Source organism: Anas platyrhynchos, chromosome 1 (genome assembly GCF_047663525.1).
Source record: "Anas platyrhynchos isolate ZD024472 breed Pekin duck chromosome 1, IASCAAS_PekinDuck_T2T, whole genome shotgun sequence".
NCBI classification, from domain to species: domain Eukaryota; kingdom Metazoa; phylum Chordata; class Aves; order Anseriformes; family Anatidae; genus Anas; species Anas platyrhynchos.
The window spans coordinates 112,730,507-112,753,509 of NC_092587.1; the positions used below are offsets into that span (position 1 = coordinate 112,730,507).

Here is a 23,003-nt window from a genome sequence, read left to right on the forward strand (position 1 = left end):
TGTAGACAGCAGAATACGCCACAAAGAAATCAATTTGTGCACTGTCCCTTCCTGTTAAACATCATGCTGCTGGTTCTGCACCACCCTCCAGACTTGACTTTAGGCCTGTATAGCCCTTCTTCATCTCCTGCCTCAGCAATGCAAGGGTATCTAGCAAGGCATAAAAGCATGAGGTCCGATGCATGCAGAATGCTGATCTTAACTGTCATTTGGTCTGTACAGCAAGAATAAAAACTAGTTTTTATGTTCACGATGCTCTTTACCACAGACCAGAATAATTGTGGGCTGCTTCCAAGGTGAGTTAGGGTGGTCAAAGTAGAACTTTTCTGTTTTAACAGGAGTAAATGACTAGGGAATAAACTGCAACAACAACTAAATATGTTTCTAAAACTCAGTAGTTTTTATCTGAAATGCAAGACTAACATTTTGGGCTTTATCTTTTTAATACAAATTCAGAATAGCAGCCATCACATCTGACATTCTTCTTTTGATGCAGGGATGGGAATGACCACTTCTGATACATTTCAGTAGTGCTGTACAACATCTGCAGCGTAGACATCACAGCAACAGGGATCTGTCTGAGAATGGGACAAAAATGAGCTCCCTGGGTAGAGAGTAATGAGATCGTCAGGGAACACTTCTTCCTGGGAAAAGCATCACTTACAAAAGGGCTGTTGTTTCTCAGGGCAGTCAGGAAGGGACTGTGGGAAAGGAGACGACACTGGAATATCTGAAGGAGAGAATAACAACTTAAGTGGTCAAGAACATTTTTTTTTTCAGGGTACATGCATTGCTGGGGACAGGATGAAAAGGCAGGTCTGAATTTGCCTTTTCTCTTCCTATTTTAACACATGTGAAGAAGCAGAGTGTCAATCAGTTGGGCCACCTGTGAACAAAGTGGGTGGATCGGTGGGACAAGCCCTCAGGGGTTATGACCATCTAAGCAGGTGAAGTTGTGGGCTGATCCTTTTTTTTTTTTTGCATAAGGCTTTGGTGCTTTGGAAGGGACTAAATCTCTAGGCTAGCACAAGGAATGCTGCTATGCTGCACTTTTCTGAAGGACTGCCATGCAGAAGCACCATAGAAAGCATTCAGACTAAACAAAAAATGCTGTGCAGTGGAAAACTGAAGCTGTATAGAAGTGCCAGGTATGGGAGCAGGCATGTCCCTTTCTACCTTGTGGATAAGGATAGCTTCTCAATATACCATGGAGAACTTGAGAAAGTAGATTTGATTCCAGAACATGTAAGTCTAAAACTCATTGCTTTTGGCAGCATGGAGAGATGTGATTTTCAGGATGTATCTTTAGGCTGTCTGCACCAGAACACAACTTAAAATGTGCATAACAGTAGCTGGAGAAAGTTTGAACTGTTCACATCAGTGTGAGCAGAGCACGTTTGACATGTTCCGGCAAGATGCTTATGCCTTATCTGTGTCCTAAGCCATTGTGGTCCTGGTGTTGGTAACTTTCCTGCTACCAATTGTATGATTCAGCATTCTGAGGTGATCAGCTCAGGTAAGCCTGAGGTGAATGTGTATCTGTGCTTTGTGAGGTGAATCCGCCCTAAGGGAGGACAGTGGGGGAGAAAAGAAAACTTATTTATTTTTTCTGCTGTCTATTCTTTTCTTTTTGTCTCCTTGTTAGAGAATGACAGATGCCTGCCTGTCAAACTGGCACATTGTCATGTGTAATCTTGAGATAAATGAAGGCTGTAATTTGACTAAGGGTCTCTGACAGGTTTTGAAACAAAGAAGTTTTAATACCAAACCTGGAAGATTTCATTAATTAATTGTATAGGTGCTGCATAATCCAGTTTTCATAAACCTTTCTTATTGTAGGAGCTGGAATGTCCCTCGGTCTTCTCATCTTGCTGAATTCAGAGGGACTGAGCAGAGGTGAAAGATCTGGTGGAACAGGCAGCTAATGAAGTGAAACTTCAGGAAGGTCGGATTCAGCAAATGAAGATCTTGGGTGATTTGATGGCTGCTGAAAGAGCTGCTTGGAAAAGAAGCCGAAACTCTTGCAAAACACATAATTGGTCTGAGATTAATTTCCCAGCTCTCAGTTCAGATCAGTGTCACAAAATTAATAAATTGGTATCTTTTGATGAAGTCTGTACTTACACATGGGGGCGGGTTATGATTCAGTAAAGTGGATTAAAGTCCATGATGCTGTCAGCACAGATACAAAGCTTGAGGTGAAAAGCTGTAGGTCAGAACTGAAGAGATTTTTCACTTGTGCTTCCTCAGACCTTATTCCAAAATAAATTTCCTGTGCCCCATATGAATAACATAGTAGCTGGGTGGGAATCAAGCATGTGGGTCAGACCTAATTGCTCTTAGCTTTGACAGATCAGGCTCACTTGGACTCTGGTTTGCATACAGGCAGAAGGGAGAGTCTTATGGAGCCTCCGGAAGAAAGCTGGGCTTGTGCTTTGCCCAACATCTTTAATGTTTAGGCTGGAAGACTTCGGAGGTAAGCAAGCTGGTTAAAACAATGCAGTATTTTTCTGTTCTTCATCCTCAGAGGAAAAGGCTTCTGTTTCTTTCTGCTGTAACCAGGACTAGGTCACTGGGCTGACAATGGGATGCAGATTTCTCTTCTTTGGAGACAGCCAAAACATCATAATAAAAGACAGCTTCTTTTCTCCTAGCAAGTCTCAACCCTCTGTTAGAAAGGAGGGAATCTCTTTCTTTGCTAAAAGTCTACTTTAGTAGCACCCACACATTGATCCTTGTATTGGAAACTTAATAACTTCACTTGAAAATCATGCCTTTTTGATGGCAGTGGAAATAACATGACTTTTAAATAAGTAGAGGAGACTGTCATTGAAGTAGAGCCAGTTATGTGGGAGTCAGATGATTAAGGTAGATAGGACGTAGGAGGGAAGAAATACTATCATTTGGAAAAAAATACTGTATTTTGAACAGGTTTAATGTTCTCTTCCAGGAAAGTGGGGCTGTTATTATTAAGTGCATTATCAACATTTAGATGCAGGGCTTGGTTCTCTGTTGATGTGCCTTCTCTGTAATTGTTCACAGCCATGCAAATAGCTTAGAAAATGAGTCTAAGTTGTTAGAGTTGCACGGTTGTAGTCTAGGGGGACTGTGTGCTCACTTTTTCAGATGTAGAGACAAAGAGGCAGAGGGTGAGGTGAGAGGGGGTTACTCTCTCATCCAGGTCTTGCCAGAGTCTGCCTGTCTGTCTGTAATGCAGCAGCCAGGGATCTATTCTCCGATCTGTTCATAAGTTCTGTTTCATTCTTGTTTCTTCTTTTTAACCTTGATGTCTGGCCTGACTTGAGTCCTAGCTTAAGGCTGCCTGACACTATTGCTTTTTTTTTTTTTTTTTCCTTTTTTTCTTTCAATGCTACTCCAGCATGGAGAGCTTGCCCCTTCCAGGATTCCCAGTTTATGTGTGCAACCAGTCCCTTAATTCATGCCTTAGCTTAAAGCATGTGCTTATCACCTTGACATGCAGCAGTGCCCAAGGCTGCCACCACTGCAAGCAGCCCAGTGCAGCGACAGCAGCTTGGGGAACAGAGACAGTACTGTGGAGTGAGCATGGTGCTGGATGTCAGCCCCAGCAGCTGGGCACTGGCTGATGCTGAAGGGTCTATGCTTGTCTCACCCTGGGAGTTTTGTGTTTGTCTTTGCCTAACATCTTTGTCTTTACCAGACATCTCTGAAGATGTCTGGTTTTTGCAGCTTGGCTTCTTCACTGGGTCTGTTCCTGCTTTCTCTCTGTGAGACCCACCCAAAGCCAAATGAAGCAAAAAGACTTGGATCTGAGCATTTTTTTTTTTTTTAATCTCTTATTCCAGCATGGAAGCAAAGAGCATTGTGCCCAATTTGGGAGTTCACATTTAAAGATAGGGCTTGAAGCATTGCTCACCTGGTACCTTTGTTCCCCTTGGACTTGCATTCAGTTACTCTAAGATGGAGAAGAGGGAAGGAGAGAGAGAAAGGGACGCAGAAAATCTGCATTGAAAACCTAATAAATCTGAGATGGATTTAGTGTACTGTCTTGTGGTCTGGATGCAAAAAAATCTCAGTGTAGCGATTATGCAAATGTAATAAGTCCTTGTGATGATATGATTAGACTTCACTCAAAGCCACAGGAAACTTTCTGTTCATTTTGGTGGATTATGGTGTTCTCACACTCACTGGTTAGTTACTTCATCCTGGGGTCTCATCATTTTAATATAAACATATACCCCTGGGTAGCAGTTCATAGTAATGCCTTTCTGTACCATGTTTGTGCTGTAAAACAAAACTTCTCAAAAAAAAAAAAAAAATCCTTTTTTTCTACTTGATAAACTTGGGCAACATTCAAGCTGATAGAAAAATAAGGTAAAATGTTATCTCTGCTCTAGATGCTTTATGCCAGATTTTAGAGTGCAGCTACTTTCTTTCTTAGCACAATTTCTGCTCTCTGAGTTTGAAGAGGAGGAGCTCATTGACCCTGAACTCTAACCAGAATGACACCTACTGCTGTATAACTTAGCCTCTGAGCCTTCAAGATGTTCTGCTTTAGCAAGTATGCTTTGATTTGCATTAATTCCTCCACTTTTCTCTAGCTTTCCTTCCCACGTATGTAAACACCATATCCACAAATGAGTTAGAAAACAGAAAAGTAAAAACCCTGTTACTCACTTGTTACTTTTCTTGGGGTTTGAATGACCATGTATATTTGAGTGGCCTCCTCCCAAACACCTTCACTCCTTTGTATTGTAATGTAAAGCTCAGTGCTTTTTGCAATTTGTGGTTAAAAATAATTGAGAATATTATTATTATTATTATTTTTCTTGTCAGATTATAACAGTTTTCAGGGTCCATTTAGCACCAGGCCTTCAGACTCATAGTAATGAAGTTCAGGCTTGTAAAGTTTGGAGTACAGAAAGCCAGTATCCCAGCACAAATTTTACTTTTACAAGATTTTCTAGCATAAACTTACTGCAATTACATGAAGTATATGGAAAATACAGTTGCTGTATATTATCACCACCTACGTGGAGTATCCTCCTTTTATCAGCATGGTTCATCATTCAGTTGTGTGATACTATGGGTTTTCATGATAGATATTATACTACATGATAATGTATTGAATTGTATTATAAATGCTGGTATGTATTTATGTGCTAACCTGCAATTTTTGCTTTCACAGCATCAGTTATTCACTGAATACTAATCTTCTGTCAGTAAACCTGTTGGTGCTCAGTACTATTTACTTCCCCAATTGTTTATACAACATACAAGTGTGTTATATATTTTGCCCACTTAAGTAATTTATTTTCATGCTCAAATTAAATATTAAATTGCTGTAAAATTGATTTTTTTTTCCTTTCTTCTCAAGTTCTGCCTAGCAGGAATAGTGGAGATAAGGCATTCTGTCCAATGCATTGCTGTTCTTACTGGAATGTATCTGTCTGAAGTGGCCAGTGGTAGCTCAGAGCAGGCTTTTTAGGAGGAAAACGAAGCTGTTCCTTGTTCAACAGTTTAAAAAGAAGCAACCTGAGGATTACACACTGTGGCACTCAGAGATAACCCAAGAAATTGATCCAGGTCATGCCTTAGTGGATGGTGGCACTCTGACCAGGCTCCCTTCCCCATAATCCTTTCCTTGCTGTCTCTGGAGTGGGATAGATGATAAACTTTATCTTGGCCTGTCTCTGTCCTGACATCACCAGAGTCCCTATGGAAGTAGCCCTAGTGAGCTGCAAAAAACCTTGGGCCTGCTTGAACTTCCATGGGGTCCCAGATGTGTGATGCCTCCTGCATCCCTGTGGGACAAACATTTCTTGTCATCCTCACTAATGCCTGGGGAGAAATGCAGTGTGCTACCATGGATCTGGGCTGAGAGGAGGGAGTGAAGTTCTGAACAGAGAAGGTATCCATAAATGTTTGTTAGTCTTGCTCTCAGTATCTGTTAAATATTTGTTAGTCTCGCTCTCAGTATCTGTTAAATACACTGCTGAGAGGCAAACCAGAACTAGAAACCTTGACAAGCCGAGCCTTTATTCTCACACTGGTACTGCTGCATTCTGCCTTGCTCAGCTCCCCAGCCTCCCTCTCCTCAGGTCCCAAGCCTTCGACCTTTGTGTAAGCATGGCATGGCAAGGAATTCCTCTTAACTGGGTATTTTCTGACACTAATGCACTGAACAATATCTCTCATGAATCAATCACTGCTCAAAGTGGTGGTTTGTATTTGGCCCAAAGAAGACTGGATATTTATTTGTTTGGTTTTTAGACATGAATTTTTGATATTGTCTTCATTTTTCCAAAGTTCAGGGGTTTGGCATAAATAGATACTGAGATGGCAGAAGAAACAACACATAGCTGAAGCCAGTTTAGCTGAGCTTTAGCTGATTTAGCTCTGGACAGACCTTACAAAATAAGCTAAATATTTTGTTTACACTTTCATCCAGCTGTTTTATATGTAATACTTTACCCATACTAGTGGATAAGATGTGGCTTTGCCATATTAAGTTAAAGATGTCACTTCTAATTGGTGCTTAAGTGCCTGTCAAGTGGCAAGAGCAATTCCTTCAGTTTGTTATAATTCCTCACCAACCTCACGCCTGTCTTCCTCAGTCACACAAATCCCCTTTCAGCTTAGTATGACTCAGCCAATACTTGTTCACATCTATCCTGGCTGTTGATATTGCATCACTGGATGTTTTTGTTATTATTTTGGGCCCTGGAAGATGTGTGATTATTCTGTGTAACCTCCATTTGGGTTTCTATGTCACAGTGATGCACTACATAAAGCCAGAAGTCAGAACTAGCTGAAGAACATGGGAATAGGAGACCACACCACTAGCCTATCATCCTCCTGCCATTCTGCAGTTTTTTTTTGGTTGCTTTGCAGTCGTCAGGAAAACTTGTCTACTGTTTTTTCAGCATCACAGATTGTACTGTTGAGCTCCAAGGATCACATTATTATCCAGAAGAATACTTGGATATGCAGAGATTATTTGGCTTGTTGGGTCCTCAAAAAAGAAAAAGAAAAAAAAAAAAAAGATACCTAAGATATGTCAAGATGTAAAAAAAGAGGAGGAATATGTCAATACAAGAACACTGATGTCTAAGACCTCATGTCATGAACAGGTTTTCATGATCAAAAACGTCCTTGCTGCTGAAGTGAGAGGGGCTTAATTTGGAAAAAAAAATAATAAAAATCCAGGAGAACTCATGGATGATTTTTTTTTTACTGTCATTGTTATTCTGACCTGCTTGATTCACCTAGTGTAATGAAAAGAGTTTCAAAAGGGATCTGTTCTCTGGTTTAGTGGGGACTGTTAGTGTTAGGTTAGAGGTTGGACTCGATGATCTTGAGGTCTCTTCCAACCTAGAAATTCTGTGATTCTGTGATTCGGTGTGTCTTGGCTTCCATAAGGAGGATCAGCCTTGAGATCTGTGTGTGTTTACAAGAGTATCTAGCTCTTTATTCTAGTTCTGTTATAATTTAAATGAAATAATTAGCACATATTTGTAATGGACCTGCAATACCTGGTGAGGTTTTGGCTCTTGGTTCCTTTCTGTGTAGCAGATGATGTACTGAACTGCATATGACAGATGGAAAGGTTGGTAGGAGGTAGTGAATTGGATACGTAAGAAAGGGAGATATGCTGAGCTGTATTTTCCTGGACCAAGCATTGGTCCGAGTAGTGTTTGTATTTACCCTGAAGAGTTTGTATGATAAAATATTCAATATTTGTTTGGGCTGTCTGTAGAACAACTTACTTCATGCATATACAGAAAGGAAAGTTACTGTGGAGAACAGAGTGTCTGAAGGACTGCTGCAGTACAGCATGCATAGGGGAAAGATCCTGCCTGATAGCACCATTCGTCCCATAGGTATGGAGTCTTTGCAAATGTCATGAAGTCCCCTTTTAATAGGCAAAAGTTCCCATATGGGTACTTCATCTAGATTATAAACATTTATCTGCTTCTAATCTTCCATTTGTCTTTTAATTAGAGTCTTAATTGCTTCTTCTTTGAGGCCATTAGAGAACTGACAGGCATTGCACAGCTCAATTTATTCCTTTGGGGTCCTCATTCAAAGGCCACCAGAGACTGAGACCTACTCCATGGATTTGGGAGAGCTTTGGATCAGGCTCAAAATTTTATAATAAGCATTTGTACACATTAGTAGGGGATGTTTCTGGACTGAATTTCTGTCACTGATGGCTTTTGAATACTCTGAGAGCATTTTATAGGGTAAGAGAAGGTAAATGTGGCAAGGTTAAGGTTCATGTTGTGTGTTGTTCCGGATCTTGAGTAATTTAACAGGGTTTTAAAACTCTGTTGTAGCTGTGTTCCAGCCCTGAGGGGAGAATCTGAAAGTGAAGTTTAAGCGCTGTGGTAGAATAAGTTGTCCCGGAGCACAGACAGGCCACTTCCATTCAGCTGTTTCTAATTCATCTGCAAGTTGAAAATGACTCCTGCATCTATTTTGGAATATTTGTCTTTTGAAATAAGTTAGATCTTTGCCTCATCATTCCTTGCTATGGAAAAATAAATAAATAATAATAATAATAAAAAAATATTGCAAAATTTGGATGGGGAAACAGAACAATTATTGTTTTCCAGGGGAAAAACTGGAAGAGGCCAACTGTGAATGGTGGGCTTGTGCTCGTCCAGCTCTAACTGCTCTGATGCCTCCCCTAGAGAAATCAATCCCCCAGTCAACCTCTCTGTCTTGGTTCTGGCTCACCTTCCTGCCCTGTCCCACACTGCAAATCATGGTAGAAGTGCTGCAAATGACTATTTTGCTGTGGTCTTGACACACAACTTAATGCTACTTACAGCCTTCATCTCTAAAAGGCTCTGCAGAAAGGTCTGGAAAGGCTTGAGTTGCTGCAATACAGCTGCACACCATGGGCCAGATCCATGGCTGCCACCTGAAAAGCACTGAACTTGATTAGTCTTGTGCTGGCGAACTGCAGGGCTGTTGTGATGTACAGGCAGCTGCTGGCCTCTTTCTTCCCAAGAGAGCCTGCCTTTGATTTGTAGTAGGAGAAATACATGTACATCTTCCTCAGACTGCAAAGCTGAACCCTTTCCACTTCACAGCCATGTAGATCACAGAATCACACACAGAATCACAGAATGTTAGGGATTGGAAAGGACCTTGAAGAATCATCTAGTACAATCCCTTACACAAGTTTGTTAGATTATGTTTGTTAGATATGGCTACTGACCTCAAAGCAGATTTTTGGCCAGACAAGAATCCTGGACTGACTCAAAACCTTTGGCTTTGGATTCATCTACGTTTTTTCACAGCATCTGTTATAACCCCACTGATAGTTAGAAACTCTCATTGCTGTACTTATTGTCTAAAACCAAAACAAAAGCCAAAAGCTCCCACTGTAATAAAGGACTAATGGAAAATGAAGCTGAAAATTACAAAAAGGGGAGGACTTTTCCCATCTTGGTGATCTAAGTGTAGTAAGCTAATATTTTTTTATGCAGGAGTGAAAAATCTGAACCTAATGTCTAGTTAAAAAAGTGCCAGCACAGTTTAATTGGTCTGGCCGAGTCTTTTTTGTTTGTTTGCTTTGTTATGGTGGTGCCGGGCAGCTCAACCATAGTCAGACTGATTTTTCTCCTTTAGTGCGAAGTCCCTGTCTCTTCAATTCATATTAGTCCGTGTTAGTCAGAAAGGTGGAATAAAAGTTTTCAGCCCTGATGTACCTTAGGGCTCCCACCAAGGTCAAATCTTAAACTTCTTGACACTGTTGCTGGATACAAGGCTATCTGCTGTGATGATGATAATGTTAATAGTAATAACTAAGCAATTGCTTCTAGTTTGTTTTGTAGTTAGATGGAGAGAGAAGCAGGAAAATGCAGCAATCTTCAATGCCCATCCCAATCTCTCTCAATGTCTAGAGGGACAGAAAGATGAAAAAGGGTGACTACAGCCAGGGGAATGGAACAAAATCCAGGATAAGCAGGGAACACTGTGACTTAGTGCAATCTTTGGATCACTTTTCAAAGATCAGTTTTCTGGTGAAGCAGTGCCTTACAAGTTTATGATATTCTCTTGTAGCAGACCTCCTGGAGTCTGCACTGCCTGCCTGCCTGCCTGCTTGCCTACAGCAATGAACTCATACTCCTTACCCAGCTCTGCCTCTCATCTCTGAGGCACAACAGTCTCCAGTGGTTCAGTGGTTGCCACAGAGCAGCTTTCAGGTATATAAAACACAATGTCTTAAATAGTAACATGGGAGAACAATGCGAGCTGTTAGCTGGGCTATTCGTTTTTCAGAGTCATTCAGTTCTTGACAGCTATAACATACAACAAGAAACTGGTTTAGATTTTTATAATCACAGAATAATTTAGGCTGGAAGGGATCTATGCAGTCATCTGGTCTTATGCACTGCACAATGCACAGCTAAATAACTCAAGTTACTCAGGGCTTATCCAATGTGTGGGCACCTCAAAGGATGGCAGTTCTCTTCTCATCCTGGGCCCCTGTTTCAGGGTCTGATCAGCCATATGGTAAGAAAGTTTTTCCTAGTGTCTTATCATATACCTGTTGCCTCTTGTCCCATCACCCTGGACCTTTGAGACATGTCTGCCTGTCCTTTAACACCTCATTAGGCCAGTCCAGACAGCAATAACATTCCCCTTAATCTTAAGTCTCTTGTCCAGACTGAACAGCCCCTGTTTCCTCTGCCTTTCCTCACACTTGTGTCCTGTGCTCCATCCCCCAGATATCTTGGTGGTCCTGTGATGGGCTTGTTCTAGTAAGTCCATGTCTTTCTTGTCTTGGGGCATCTTAAACTGGACACAGCATGCTAGAGGTGGTCTCTCAAGTGGTAAATAGAGAGGAGCAGTCACTTTCCTCAAGCTGCTTTATATACTTTCACTAATGCAGCTCAGGAGGCAGTGGGCATGGTTTGTCAAAATAACTTATTTGGGTGTGTACTATTCACTCTCTTAACAGCCTGTGATAAGAGTTGTAGTTTAATGAATTGCTTGGGACTGTATCTGCAGAGACTTACTCATTTTACTCCAATGAGTTTAGTGTGGGCAGCAACATTCATTGTATGTGTGAACCTGAGCCCATTCACCTCCTTGGAAAGCCTGAACCTCAGGGCTGAGGTAGGCAGTAGTGCTTGTCAGCTTCCTTCCTCATAGTGTCTTTTTTCTCTTTTATTCTCACCATCATGTTTGTGACATCAGGGACATGCAGGCTTCTTCCAGCTCCTTTTACTAACAGGTATAAATTCAACGACAAATCCCTGGGGCTTTGGCTCCCTTATCAATGTGCCAATCATGGCACAGTGAGCAGTCCTGAAACAGATAAAATGTTTGCACTGTCCCCTTCCCTTGCTGTGACAATGGCCTGCTTTCACACTGTCATAACAACATGTCATTTCCCTCCTCTAGTGCTCAGGGTGTGAGATAAAGTGCTGACCAGTACTGTTTGGGAAGTTATTTGTACAGTTCCTGCCTTTGTAATATTAAACTGCTGAGAGGAGTCTGGGAAGCTACAACCTGGCATCCTTTGCAGGACAGGAAATCCCCTGGAGTGTGCGTTACCCTTCCCACTATTTATTTCTGAGAAGTTGGCAGAGCTGATCCAAAATTTCCCTCTGAATATTGCCTCTAACTACAATTTTGTCATCTCTCAGAAATCTCAAAAAGGTTTCTGATAACCACTGAAAACTTGTTAATGATCATTTTCATTTTTGCTTTCTTTTCATGTTTTGAATACTTCTTTAATTCAAGTTTCTTTATTTGGATTAGTTGTAAGAATGGAATATCTCCAATTTAATAATCTTATTTTTATTAAAACCCTATATTTTTAAACAAAAATCTTGTTCCATTCCACAGAAATCCCAAGAAATGAAAATTGTCAAAATGAGGAAGAACAGAAATCTTTGAAAATATATATATATATATATTTCTTTCTAATTCTCTTGGGAGTGGTTGGAAAGAGGGTGAGAGTGAGCAAGCAAGAGCACAAACCTGATTACATAAGCTCTTTCTGCCTTTCACATTCATTGTCACGGTGGCTGCCATCATACCCAGAAGATGTTCTTTCTCTTTCCATCCTTTTGTCAATACAGTATTTCTGGAGAAGGGAGGAGTGGAGTATGACCAGAACATGGGTTGCTTAGCAGCCATATACATTGTCAAAGGACAATTTTTATTTTTATTTTTTTAATGTCAAAATCAACCCAATTGTACTAAATCATAGATGTTCATCATCACTTCTGGGACTTTGGCATCTAACATTAAATGACTTGTTAAAGTGATCTGTTTGCTGCAGTGGAATATGACTATTTGGTAACATGTCCTTGGGTTGAAGCTGTGGACTATCCTTCTCGATCAGTGAAAAAAGCAAGATAGGTGTGCAGCAGAGATGGATTGTTCTGCTATGAATGGCAGGCATGAATCCTGGAAATGTGTGGCTGCTCAGCGTAAACAGTCTATTTCTATACTCTGAAATCAGTGTCTACACTGCTGTTTGGACCTGGTTTGAGACTCACTAGCACGGTGCTAGTTTCTGTATTGTGTGGCAAGGTTTTGGTAGCAGGGGACTGCAGAAGTGGCCTCTCTGAGAAGAATTCAGAAGCTGCCCCATGTTAGATAAAAGCCAGTTTCAGCCAGCTCCAAAGGGAACAGCTGTTGGCCAGAGCCAAGCCAGTAAGTGATGTCGTTTGAGCCTCTGTGAGAGAAGATTTAAGAAAGTGAAAAAAACTGCTGTGCAGCTGGGAGAGTGAGGAGTGAGAACCAGCTCTGCAGCCCCCAAGGTCAGTGTGGCAGGAGGGCAGGAGGTGCCCCAGGTGCTGGAGCAGCAGTTCCCCTGCAGCCTGTGGAGAGGCCCCTGGTGGAGCAGGCTGTCCCCCTGCAGCCCATGGGTCTCACATGGAGCAGATCTTCACGCTGCAGCCCGTGGAGAGGAGCCCACGCAAGAGCAGAGGGTCTGGGGGGAGCTGCCGCCCACCCATGGGGGACCCATGCTGGAGCAGTTTGCTCCTGGGGGATGGATGGACCCCAAGGTACGGAACTGTGTGGGAGCAGTGCTTGAAGAGCTGCTGCCTGTGGGCAGTCCCCGCAGGCTCAGCTGGGGAAGGACGGCGTCCCAAGGGAGGGACCCCACGGGGAGCAGGGGCAGAGAGTGACCATGAAGGAGTGGCAGAGACAAAGTGTCAGGGACTGACACAGCCCCCATTTCCTGTTCCTCTGTGCCACTTAGGGAGGAGGAGGTAGGAGAGGGTGGATGGGGGGAAGGTGTTTTTAGCTTGTTTTCTTTGTTTCTCACTTCTCTAGCTTGTCAGTAATACATAATAAATTTCTCTAAACTCTGTACGCTGAGTTGGTTTTGCCCATGACAATAATTGGTGAGTGATCTCCCTGTCCTTATCTCAATCCTTGATCCCTTTTAATCATATTTTCTCCCCCTTTCCCTTTGAGGAAGGGAAGTGAGAGAGCAGTTGTGGTGGAGCTCACCTTCCCAGCTGGGTAAAACCACCATAGTTTTCTCCTCTTCTGTGACACAGACAGGCAGATCTCTGACCCCCCCTTCGGATGTGTGCTTAAACTGGAGCTTGTCTGCTTTGTAGTGTCAGGGTGGTGAACAGCCAGAGCACTCCAGTGCATTCAAACATGTGCTTAATTCTTCTTGAAATGCCATAGTTGAGACCTCTGAGATCACCTGAGATTCTGCATGATTTGTTTTCCTCCTTTGTGGACTTTTATATTGTGGCCTCAGGATATGTAGAAACTATGCAATAAATGGAGTTTTTAGTCATGGCAACAGCTTTCTAGGGTATAAAGCATATATTCATAAGTCTTCCGTGACTTTTTTTGTGCACTTTATGTAGCCATTGGGGTTAACTGCAATACATAGACTTGTTCTTTTTAATGTCAAATATCGATTGGGAATTTTGGAAAAAAAGCCTTCCTTGCTCACTCTTCAATCTTTTAGGTCACTTTTGACTTTATAGTTACTGCTCTGTTCAATTTTGTGAAAACTTTCTGTTGAAGGTGAATAACCTATCTGCTCACATTCATCAGAAATTGATATAAATATATGTAAATTTCAAAAGTCTTACTGCTATCAAGAAGTGTAATGTAGCATGTTTATCCTTTGTTACAATTCACTGAGATAGAACAGGAGGAAACAATATTATACATGTAGAAGTAAATAGGCACCAAAGAGAAATGTGAAAAGATCTTTTAGAGATATGGGCAAGAACAGATTTTGCCAAAAATATTTCTCAAGGTTTTGAACTGCAGACTGCTTAAGTATGCTTCATATCTGGAAATCAAACACAAGAGAACAAGGTAATCAACATGAAAGAATGAATTCATTCCAGCAAAAGTTCCAGGGGTGAGATGCTGCACTGACTCAAGTCAGTGTGTGCCTGGGAATTCATCATGGTGCTCAGCAGCCTTCCTCTCCAGGTTGATAACTGCCTGAGATGATCAAAAATAAAACTCCCAAATTATAGAAATGGTTGTTTCACTTTTTCTTTCCAAATCAGCTGCTTTGAGATGACCCTTCATTTACGCAGTTCCAAGACCAAGTAGAGACTATGAACCAGCACAGATTAATAGCCTCTATATTTAAATGCACTCAGAAATGCAAAAGGCTCTTCATTGTCCTGAAGCACTTCCCAGGAGTGCTCAGAAATCATGTCTCCACTTTAGAAACAAGGAAAAAGTGCTCAGTGAACTAATTTAGCCTTGGGAGTCCTCTGACCTGGATAAATGGCCACTGTGCCCTTTGTCTAGCATCATCCTTTTTGGTTTGCAAATTGGATATCTTTGTGGTGGAGATTGTGTGGACACAGGGGACAACCAACCACCTTGAAGTGCAGTACGTCTTCTGCTTTCTTGGTCCCTCAGGTAATACACAATCATTTCTTGGTACCTGAGTTGGGTCTGGAGACCCAAAGACATCTACACACTGTGGCTTGAAGCTTTGCTGGAAGCTGCAGTGTGAAGTGCCCTACTGCTAGGGATGCAATAACAGGGCAAGTGTTACACCACAGCTTTGTGTTCTGGCATCTATCTCTGCTTGACACTGTGCTAGGAAAGGTGCAATGCTGATTGTGGAGGTCTATGTGAGCATGCACAGAACTTGGAAGTGCCATTTCTTCGTCCAGATTGACCTAACACAGCTTGTAAGGGCACAAGGTGCAAAACGAAACACTTTGGCTGAAAGTTTGATTTGTATTCAAAACAGTTTTTTTTTTTTTTAAATATCCAATTGGCTACAAGGAATTATCATCATCATCATCATCATCATCATCATCATCATCATCATCATCATCATCATCATCATCATCATCATCAAGAATGGTCTCAGACTCATCTTTTAGGGATCTTATTTGTCAGCAGATGATTTACTGCTTGAATCTGAATACTATATCTAAAGGTTTAGGGGTGATGAAGTAACTGCTGTTGTGAAGAGCTGAGCAACTAATTGTTGAGAAAGGAATGAAGGATGGATAATAGGCTATTATCAAACACTGTGTAAAATGTTTGTGTGGTGCAACATTATTCAGAGGATAAAGCTGTTAAACAAAATGTATAATTACTTTTCTCTGCCTTCCTTGAAAGTGGTATAGACACTCCAAAATTGTAGCTGAAATGCTCATAATTAGCACATCTCTTTTCCCATGAACTTAAATTCCCAACTTCTTACCACGTTGCTTTTTTTTTTTTTTTTTTTTTTTTAACTGGTACTGTGCAATTGTAAACGCTCCATTTATGTTTTGTGGTCTCCTTCAACAAATAGTTTAATTTTTTCCATTTTTAGAGGAAGCTTCCTGAAAAAAAAACACTTCACAATGAAATTGGAATGGTTTTCTTTGCAGACATTTGGAATTCCAACTGATGACAATTTATGCTAACAACCTCATTTTCTGTGTTAAAATTAATTACAATGAACTGTTGTTAGAATAAAAAAGTAAAAATTAAACAAACAACAAAAATAAAAAAAAAAGCAGAGGATAGCAAAGACTGTAAGAGAAAGAGATTGCTGGCAAATACTAGGGAAATGGGATATAAGACGAGCTGAACCTAGATGTCTAAGCCTAGCGCCTAGCACCAAGAAATGTAAAGACAGGAGGAAAAAAACCCTAAGGACTGGAGAGCTATTGTATTCTGACCATTCCTGAGATGGTGATGATCCAGCTTAGAACAGAAGTCATTTATTCCTAACCCTGTTTAAATTACATTTCAGTCAATGTACATTTGTCACATCTGGAGCACAATGATCTAATCTACTTTCACCAGTTGCCTTGCAGACACACTTGGGTGTGAGAAATACTGATTCCTTTTCTACTTTCATCTACATTCCCTTAAGAAGTAATTTTAGAATGTAAACATCTCTTCTTTGAAGAGCAATAAAAAATTCTGGTGAAAAACTGTATCCCGAGCAAGGCATTATTTGGAGAGAGCAAAGTCTGCTGAGATGTTTTGAAAGGCTGGAACTGCTAACATACTGCTAACAAAGGGAGGTATTTGTTAGGATTGGGCATGGATAAGGGATAAATATGGCAATTCATTAAGGTGAAAGCAAAAAGACAATAAATCAGTCAGTCAAAGGGACTGTAATGAAGAGCAGGAACAGCTTTATACAATGTTTTTCTAGTAGATAGCATCATTTACTATATAAATAACCATCTATTGCTTTCCACACACATTTTCCACAGCTGGCAAGTGTGTTTGTTTATGTATCTATAAGTCATTCTGCAGATACTGCTCTCAAGCTGCCTATGTGTCAGAATTATAAATACACCATATTGTAAGTTTATTTGTAGAATTATCCATAAAAACCTAAAGTTATATGCCCAGTTTTGTAGCTTATTTTTTTTTTGACAGTTATAAATACGTTGATTTTTTTTCTTTCTCAGGTACTGTTTCATTTTTCATGTTTTTATTTTTAGTCAGAGGGAATCCCCACAGTGTCATCTAGTGCGCCCTACTGGCCAGACAAAACTTCACCAAGTTTGAGGATCTTGCTGGTTAGAGTAGCTTGTTACTTTCCTGGTGTTACTTTTCTGAGTTGAAAAAGGTTCTTTTCTGTAAATTAGTGCAGCTTTAGAGGAGGGATTTGGACCATGTTGTTTACAATTCAGGAACTGCATTACCAGCAAAGGTACTGACTTTGAGATCCTCTCTCCTCTCTCTCTGTCTCTCCTCTCTCTCTCTCTCTCTCTCTCTTTTTTTTTTTTTTTTTTAATGTATATTGGAATTACACCTTTGAAAGTCTCATTTAGTTCATTTCAAATGGCTTTTTTTTTTTTTTTTTAATGTTCATAAGACCTCCCTCAAAAATAGATTTCACTTAGGCTTAAAAGGCTTAACAGTGTCAAGCCTGTTGTTAGAAAGCAGCTGTTAAAACATGTTAAAACATAACATCATGAAACATGTTATTTGTAGATTTCTTTTTAAAATTTGAGACAAATAAATAAATTCTTCAAATCCAAGCTTTTGTGCATGCTGCTTAGGGGTGACAGGTTTCAGTATCTTTGAGACTTTTTTTTTTTTTTTGTGGATCTGACAAGAAAAATAATTTACTCAAATACCTTTACAATAAACCTACATAGTCTAACAAATCTGTTACTTTATCTCTAGAAAATAACATGAAAGCAGTAGTGATACTTACATATAAACCAAATATTTTGAATGGTAAATTTCCAGTGCTGCTGTACTGAGATTGGTGTTTCAGTCATATTGTTTCCTGTTAGTATATTTGCATTTAGTGTTGCAGCTCTCCCATAAGAAGGGGAGGGATGCCAGAATCTTGTTTCAATGCCACAGCTGTATTCTGACACTAAAAGAAGCAAAAGTGCCTCAGAAACCACTTCCCTATTAAAGCTAGATGTTATTTTAGTTCTTGCAGAGTTAGTATTGATTCTTGCATCTCACTTGCACTCTACCTGCTGTTAGCATAGTAGGAAGTGGAACAGTGGCTATAAAAGATGGAAATAACAGATATGTCCTTTAGATATGGTGACATTTGGTTGTAACTTTGTCCCCAAGTCCTGAAGGATTGTCATTTTCTTCACAGCTATCTGATGTACTTCACAGTGCTGGGCTGTGCAGAGCTGAAGAGCTGACCTCATCTCATAAAGTAGCATGGCCCTCCAAAATGAGAAGTGTGAGGTGCTGCATCTTCAGCTGAGCCACCAGTACTCAGTGGTGGGGGCTGCAATAACGTGTTAGCTGTGACAACTACAGAACAAGACCAGAAACACTCACCCATTGTTGTATTTTTTTTTTTTTTTTTTGTGCATTTGAGAGATGCGTGCCAGTATCAGAAAAGCCACAGGAGTAAATATTTGCAACAGTATTATCCTTTGAACCCAGCGGGATGTTTTTGAAGGTTGTAAAGAAATAAGGAAAACTGCATATTGAAAGGACCCATAATATGTTTTTAAAACCAGTGTTTTTTGAGTTCTTGTAGATATGATATGAAGGAGTCAGACTGACATCATGTCTTGCTGGAAGTACCTTGGTGAAACTTCTGCCCTCAAAGGAATCTTCATGGTACATCAAATGTGAATAGTGAAGGTGTATTTTCCCTGGGCTTATTTTTTGATATCTGCCTTGGTAGAGAAATATCTACTCCATTTCTCAGAACATCTCAGAAAGTATGGTGATGCTTCCAAGGGAAATTAAGGAGTCCTTGATTTGATCTTTCTTCTAAATTTTGGCTTGGTTAATTATTTCAATTTCCTTTCATAAGATGCATTATTCTTCATTTCCTGTCATAAAACGTAGTGGAGAGTTTACATGACACTACATGAGCACTTTTGTTTTATACTAGATGTAGCTGTGCTTTTGAATCCCTTAAGGTGAAAACTATTGTATAAAGATAAAATGATATCAATTGTTCAGTAAAACTTCAAACAGAATAAAAACAATAATTAATAAAAATAACAGCAAATATTTATACTTATCATTTTGCACTATGTTACTTCATTACTCATTAAAGAGATAATTGTTGCCAGAGTGGGGAAACTCTGAAAACTGAGAAAGGGTTATTTTCACTTGATCGGAATTGGTCACCAACCAAATGAAAAAAAAAAAGTGACTTTTCTGATGAATAGTGTAAGATAATGATATCCAGCTGTGTTTGTCCCATGTAAAACAATACTGAATGATATTGCTATAGCTAATGTTGCAGATTCTTAGCTTTAGCTTTAATATTTCTATATCCTATGACTTTGATCAGTGTTGGAAGGTGTAATGTGTAGTATGTTGCTTGCTCTTCAGGGTTGGAGATTGCTGCAATAAGCAACGTCTCTTGCTGCTCTTTCTCTACATTTGGTGTAAGAAGGAAAAGTGAATATATTATGGCCAAAATTTGCTTTCACTGTTTGCATATGTAAATGGAAAATATTTGTAAAGTTAAAAAATTAAAGTCTTTAGTTTTGGTAGAATGTTGACCTGGTTGCACCTTCAGCAAAAGTAACACAATGCATGTGGAAAAACACAAGTAACTACCACACAAACATGTGTTAGAAACTGTACTAGTAATTATGACATTAGTCTTCATGATGCCACAGTTACGGGGCATTATACGGCACCCTTCCCTCATATTTCGTGTTATATGCATGCTAGAGAGATGACCCAAACAGAACAAAATGCAGCAGCTGAAAATAGGAAATGTAGCTGCCTATCCAGCTGCAGAGTAACACTTTTACCCTGGTGTTTCTGAAACCTGTTTTCAACAGGTTTTCAAACCATTGTGTCCAGTCTCTTTATTAAGAAGACTTCCAGACTTCTTCTAGAATTTTCTCATAGCTTTGCCAGCTCAAGCGATCTGAGACGTAGCCTTTTTCAGTGAAAACTGACAATGACTGAGTGGAAGATGGGGGTCAGTATCAGAGCATCAAAGGAGGGCATAGAGGTCTGTGTGATTATGCAGGGGTCAATAGGAGGTAGGGGTGGGAGGGTGAAACAGCGAAAAACTCCAAGGTTTAAGAGATTATGGCTACATTGGATTCACTGCAGAAGTATACTGTCTTTTTATCTTATATATATTTTCAGTGAGATGCCTTTTATACTTCTACTACTTGACAATCATTTTGCTGGAAAACATTGTTCAGTAAACCTGGAAATATCTACCATTCTTTGGGATGTCAAGTTCTTTTGACTGTAGTACAGAAATTTCAGAATGTTTCAGCTAAAAAACAGCAATTTTCTCATCTTCTCATCCAAAGGTGATGCAGATGTTTGAAACCTTTGTGCCTACTGCATGTATCAGAAACAGTAAACATTTCATCTCTTTGATTTCTCTTCAGTGCCACCTATTTCCTGGAAAATGTGGAAGCTTTACATTTACTGCTTCAGATTCTCTGCCAAGTTCCTTTCATTTTTATTTTTTTTTCTCCATTTTTGTCTCACACGTTTATTATATGGTGACAAATGCAGTTTTCTTCTGACACCACATAATAGATGTGTGAAACACACACACATGTTCTGGTAAGAGACTGCTCTTTATTTCCTGTCTCCAGTTGCAAAACATGAGTCAGGGTTAGGAAGGTCATACTTCTGTCAGAGAAGTGTAATCTGCATCCTTAAACTTTCTTAGCTTTTGTTACAGTAGTGGAGGAAAATGGCAAATCTAGATCTTCTATTTCTCTACTCAGTATTTCCTCCCCAAGCACATTATTTCTTCATTTCCTAATCATCATTCCCTTGTATTGTTTATGTTTACTCAATTCAGAGATTGATGCTGTCATTAACAGGAAAAACATCTCTGCAGCTCCTAAACTAAGTATATCAGTACTCTGACTGCAGTAGGTACAGCAGTTTGAGAGAAAGCATCCGCCTACTATTCTGGCTTTAATGCAAAGAAGAAACATTGCTAGTCCATTACTGTGAATTCCAAGCATTATTTTCTCTGCATAGACTGACACCTGATGTTCTGCTGTATAATTGTAGTTAATGACCAAACAGCCTCTCTACAAGACTTTGGTGACATAATATGCCTTATTTATGTATACCAGCTTTAAGTGTTCTGTACACTTCTGCGGTGTGTAGGGGGCCTCAGTGAAATACAAAATCAGACAGATCTTTTGTGAACTAAAGTGAAACAAGCCCCAAGTTACAAGTTAAAATAAAAAACAAGCAAACAAACAAGCAAAAAGAGAAAGCTGAACACATTATCACTTCTGACTGGATCCAAATAAACTAGGAATTTCATGTGGCAGGCAGTTATTCTGCAGTTACCCATGGGTGATTGGAAGCAGCAGGAACTATGGTACTTCCATGTTAATCAAAAACAGAGTTTTGTAATGATTTTTTTTTTTTTCTAAAGCATTTTATCCCACATGGTCCTAGTGGTTGAGTTGCTCCTGCAATCGAATGACAAATAACTGGGTGACATGCTGTGAAAAATTTAGAAAATGAGAAATGTTATCCCATTTTCCAAACAGAGCAGAAACAACACTAATTTCATTAGGCAAGATGGAACAGACAATTAAACTGGGCATGCTTTTAATTTTGAAGCTAACCAGATAACTGATGCCTTTTGCAAATGTAATGACTGTAGGAGTGATTCTGTTAAAGAGAAGCAAAACCACTGGTTTTCCTTTCTAAAATTAAAGCATTTACCTTACACAAAGTATAAGAAATGTTACCTGTTGCCTCCACCATTCCTTCTAGGATTACAACAATTTCTAGCTCCTCTTTGGGCAACTGGGCTTTGGAAATCTCCCAGAAAGGACTCTGCTGGTTAATTTCATGGCTGATGATCAGTGGTGAAACCAAAAAGAGACGATCATCCCCTGTGTAATAACCTACGTTGATATCTGTCTGGTTGAGTGGTATAAATTCCCCCTCCTTTGTCTGTTTGGATTTGATCAACTTGGCTCGTATTGATGCCTCTACAATGTGTGAATTCCTAAGGTCTCCTACTCGGAACATCAGACACAGCTTTCCATCCCGCATGGAAATAACTGCATTTGTAGAAAAAACCAAGGTTTCTGCCCTCTTCTTGGGTTGGGATATTTTCACAAACATGCAGCCAACCATGAAAGCGTTGACGATAGAACCTAAAACGGACTGAACTAAAAGCAGAATAATTCCCTCGGGACACTTGTCCGTGATGACCCGGTAACCATACCCAATGGTGGTTTCTGTCTCGATTGAGAATAAAAAGGCTGAGACAAACCCATTGAGGTTGCTGACACAGGGGGTCCACGTGCTGTCCCCTATATGATCCATATCTCCTCGCACGTAGGCAATTAGCCACCAGATCATTCCAAAGAAGAGCCAGGTCACTGTGTAAACCATGACAAAAATCAATAGGTTGAACCTCCACTTCAGATCGACTAAAGTAGTGAAGATGTCAGTCAAGTAACGGTAAGTCTCTCTGACATTCCCATGGTGGACGTTGCATTTCCCATCTTTCCTAACATACCTCTGGATTTTTCTCTTGGCACATTCTTTGTTTAGATTTTTTGGCAGATCCTCTCTAGCTTGTTTGGGTAACTTTGGCTGATGAATAGTGACAGGGCTCTCTATGTCCTGCTCCATTGAGTCTTCTTCCAGTACGTTAGCTGCCATTAAAAACAAACAAACAAGAAAAAGGCAGACATTATTTTTCTTATTATTTCTCTAAGTTAACAAACAACTTATTTCTGTATTGCCAACACGATATCACTATGAATAAATAAAATTATCATCCTAGTTCTTTGCTCACCTATTAGATGCAAAATGCGTAAGTCAAATGATGTCAAGCATCCTCAATTTATAGCTAAATAGAAATACTCTGAAGGAAAGTGCTCTTTCGTCCTGTCTATCAGGTCCTACATCCTACAGTGTGTATATCTACACACATATTTATATTATGCAAGATGTGTTCTAATAAATCTTTCTTCCCTTTATCCCCCTTATAGAGTAATAAATGAGCTTTTTTATGCATCAAGAAATATCTGGGAGACAGTAGATATAAATGAGGAAATGGATTTGCTTGAGGGTTTCAGTCAAGATGAGCAGAGCAAATGAGCAAC

General features: G+C 40.0%; 1 protein-coding gene and 1 long non-coding RNA gene across 4 annotated transcripts in view; one reads left to right on the top strand and one right to left on the bottom strand.

The window, feature by feature from the left end:
• Positions 1-23,003, bottom strand: part of KCNJ6 (potassium inwardly rectifying channel subfamily J member 6) — a 166,439-nt gene that overhangs the window by 23,053 nt on the left and 120,383 nt on the right. For all 3 annotated transcript variants that reach the window (XM_027449119.3, XM_027449120.3, XM_072026943.1), the window contains one exon: positions 21,630-22,550. In XM_027449119.3, coding sequence (XP_027304920.1) covers positions 21,630-22,527 — 898 coding nt within the window. In that variant the 5' untranslated portion in view covers positions 22,528-22,550. The remainder of the gene's footprint in view (positions 1-21,629; positions 22,551-23,003) is intronic.
• LOC110351541 (uncharacterized) lies at positions 1,009-2,112 on the top strand. The gene is made up of 2 exons (XR_002399129.4): positions 1,009-1,148; positions 1,840-2,112. It is a non-coding gene; the product is annotated as an uncharacterized lncRNA (long non-coding RNA).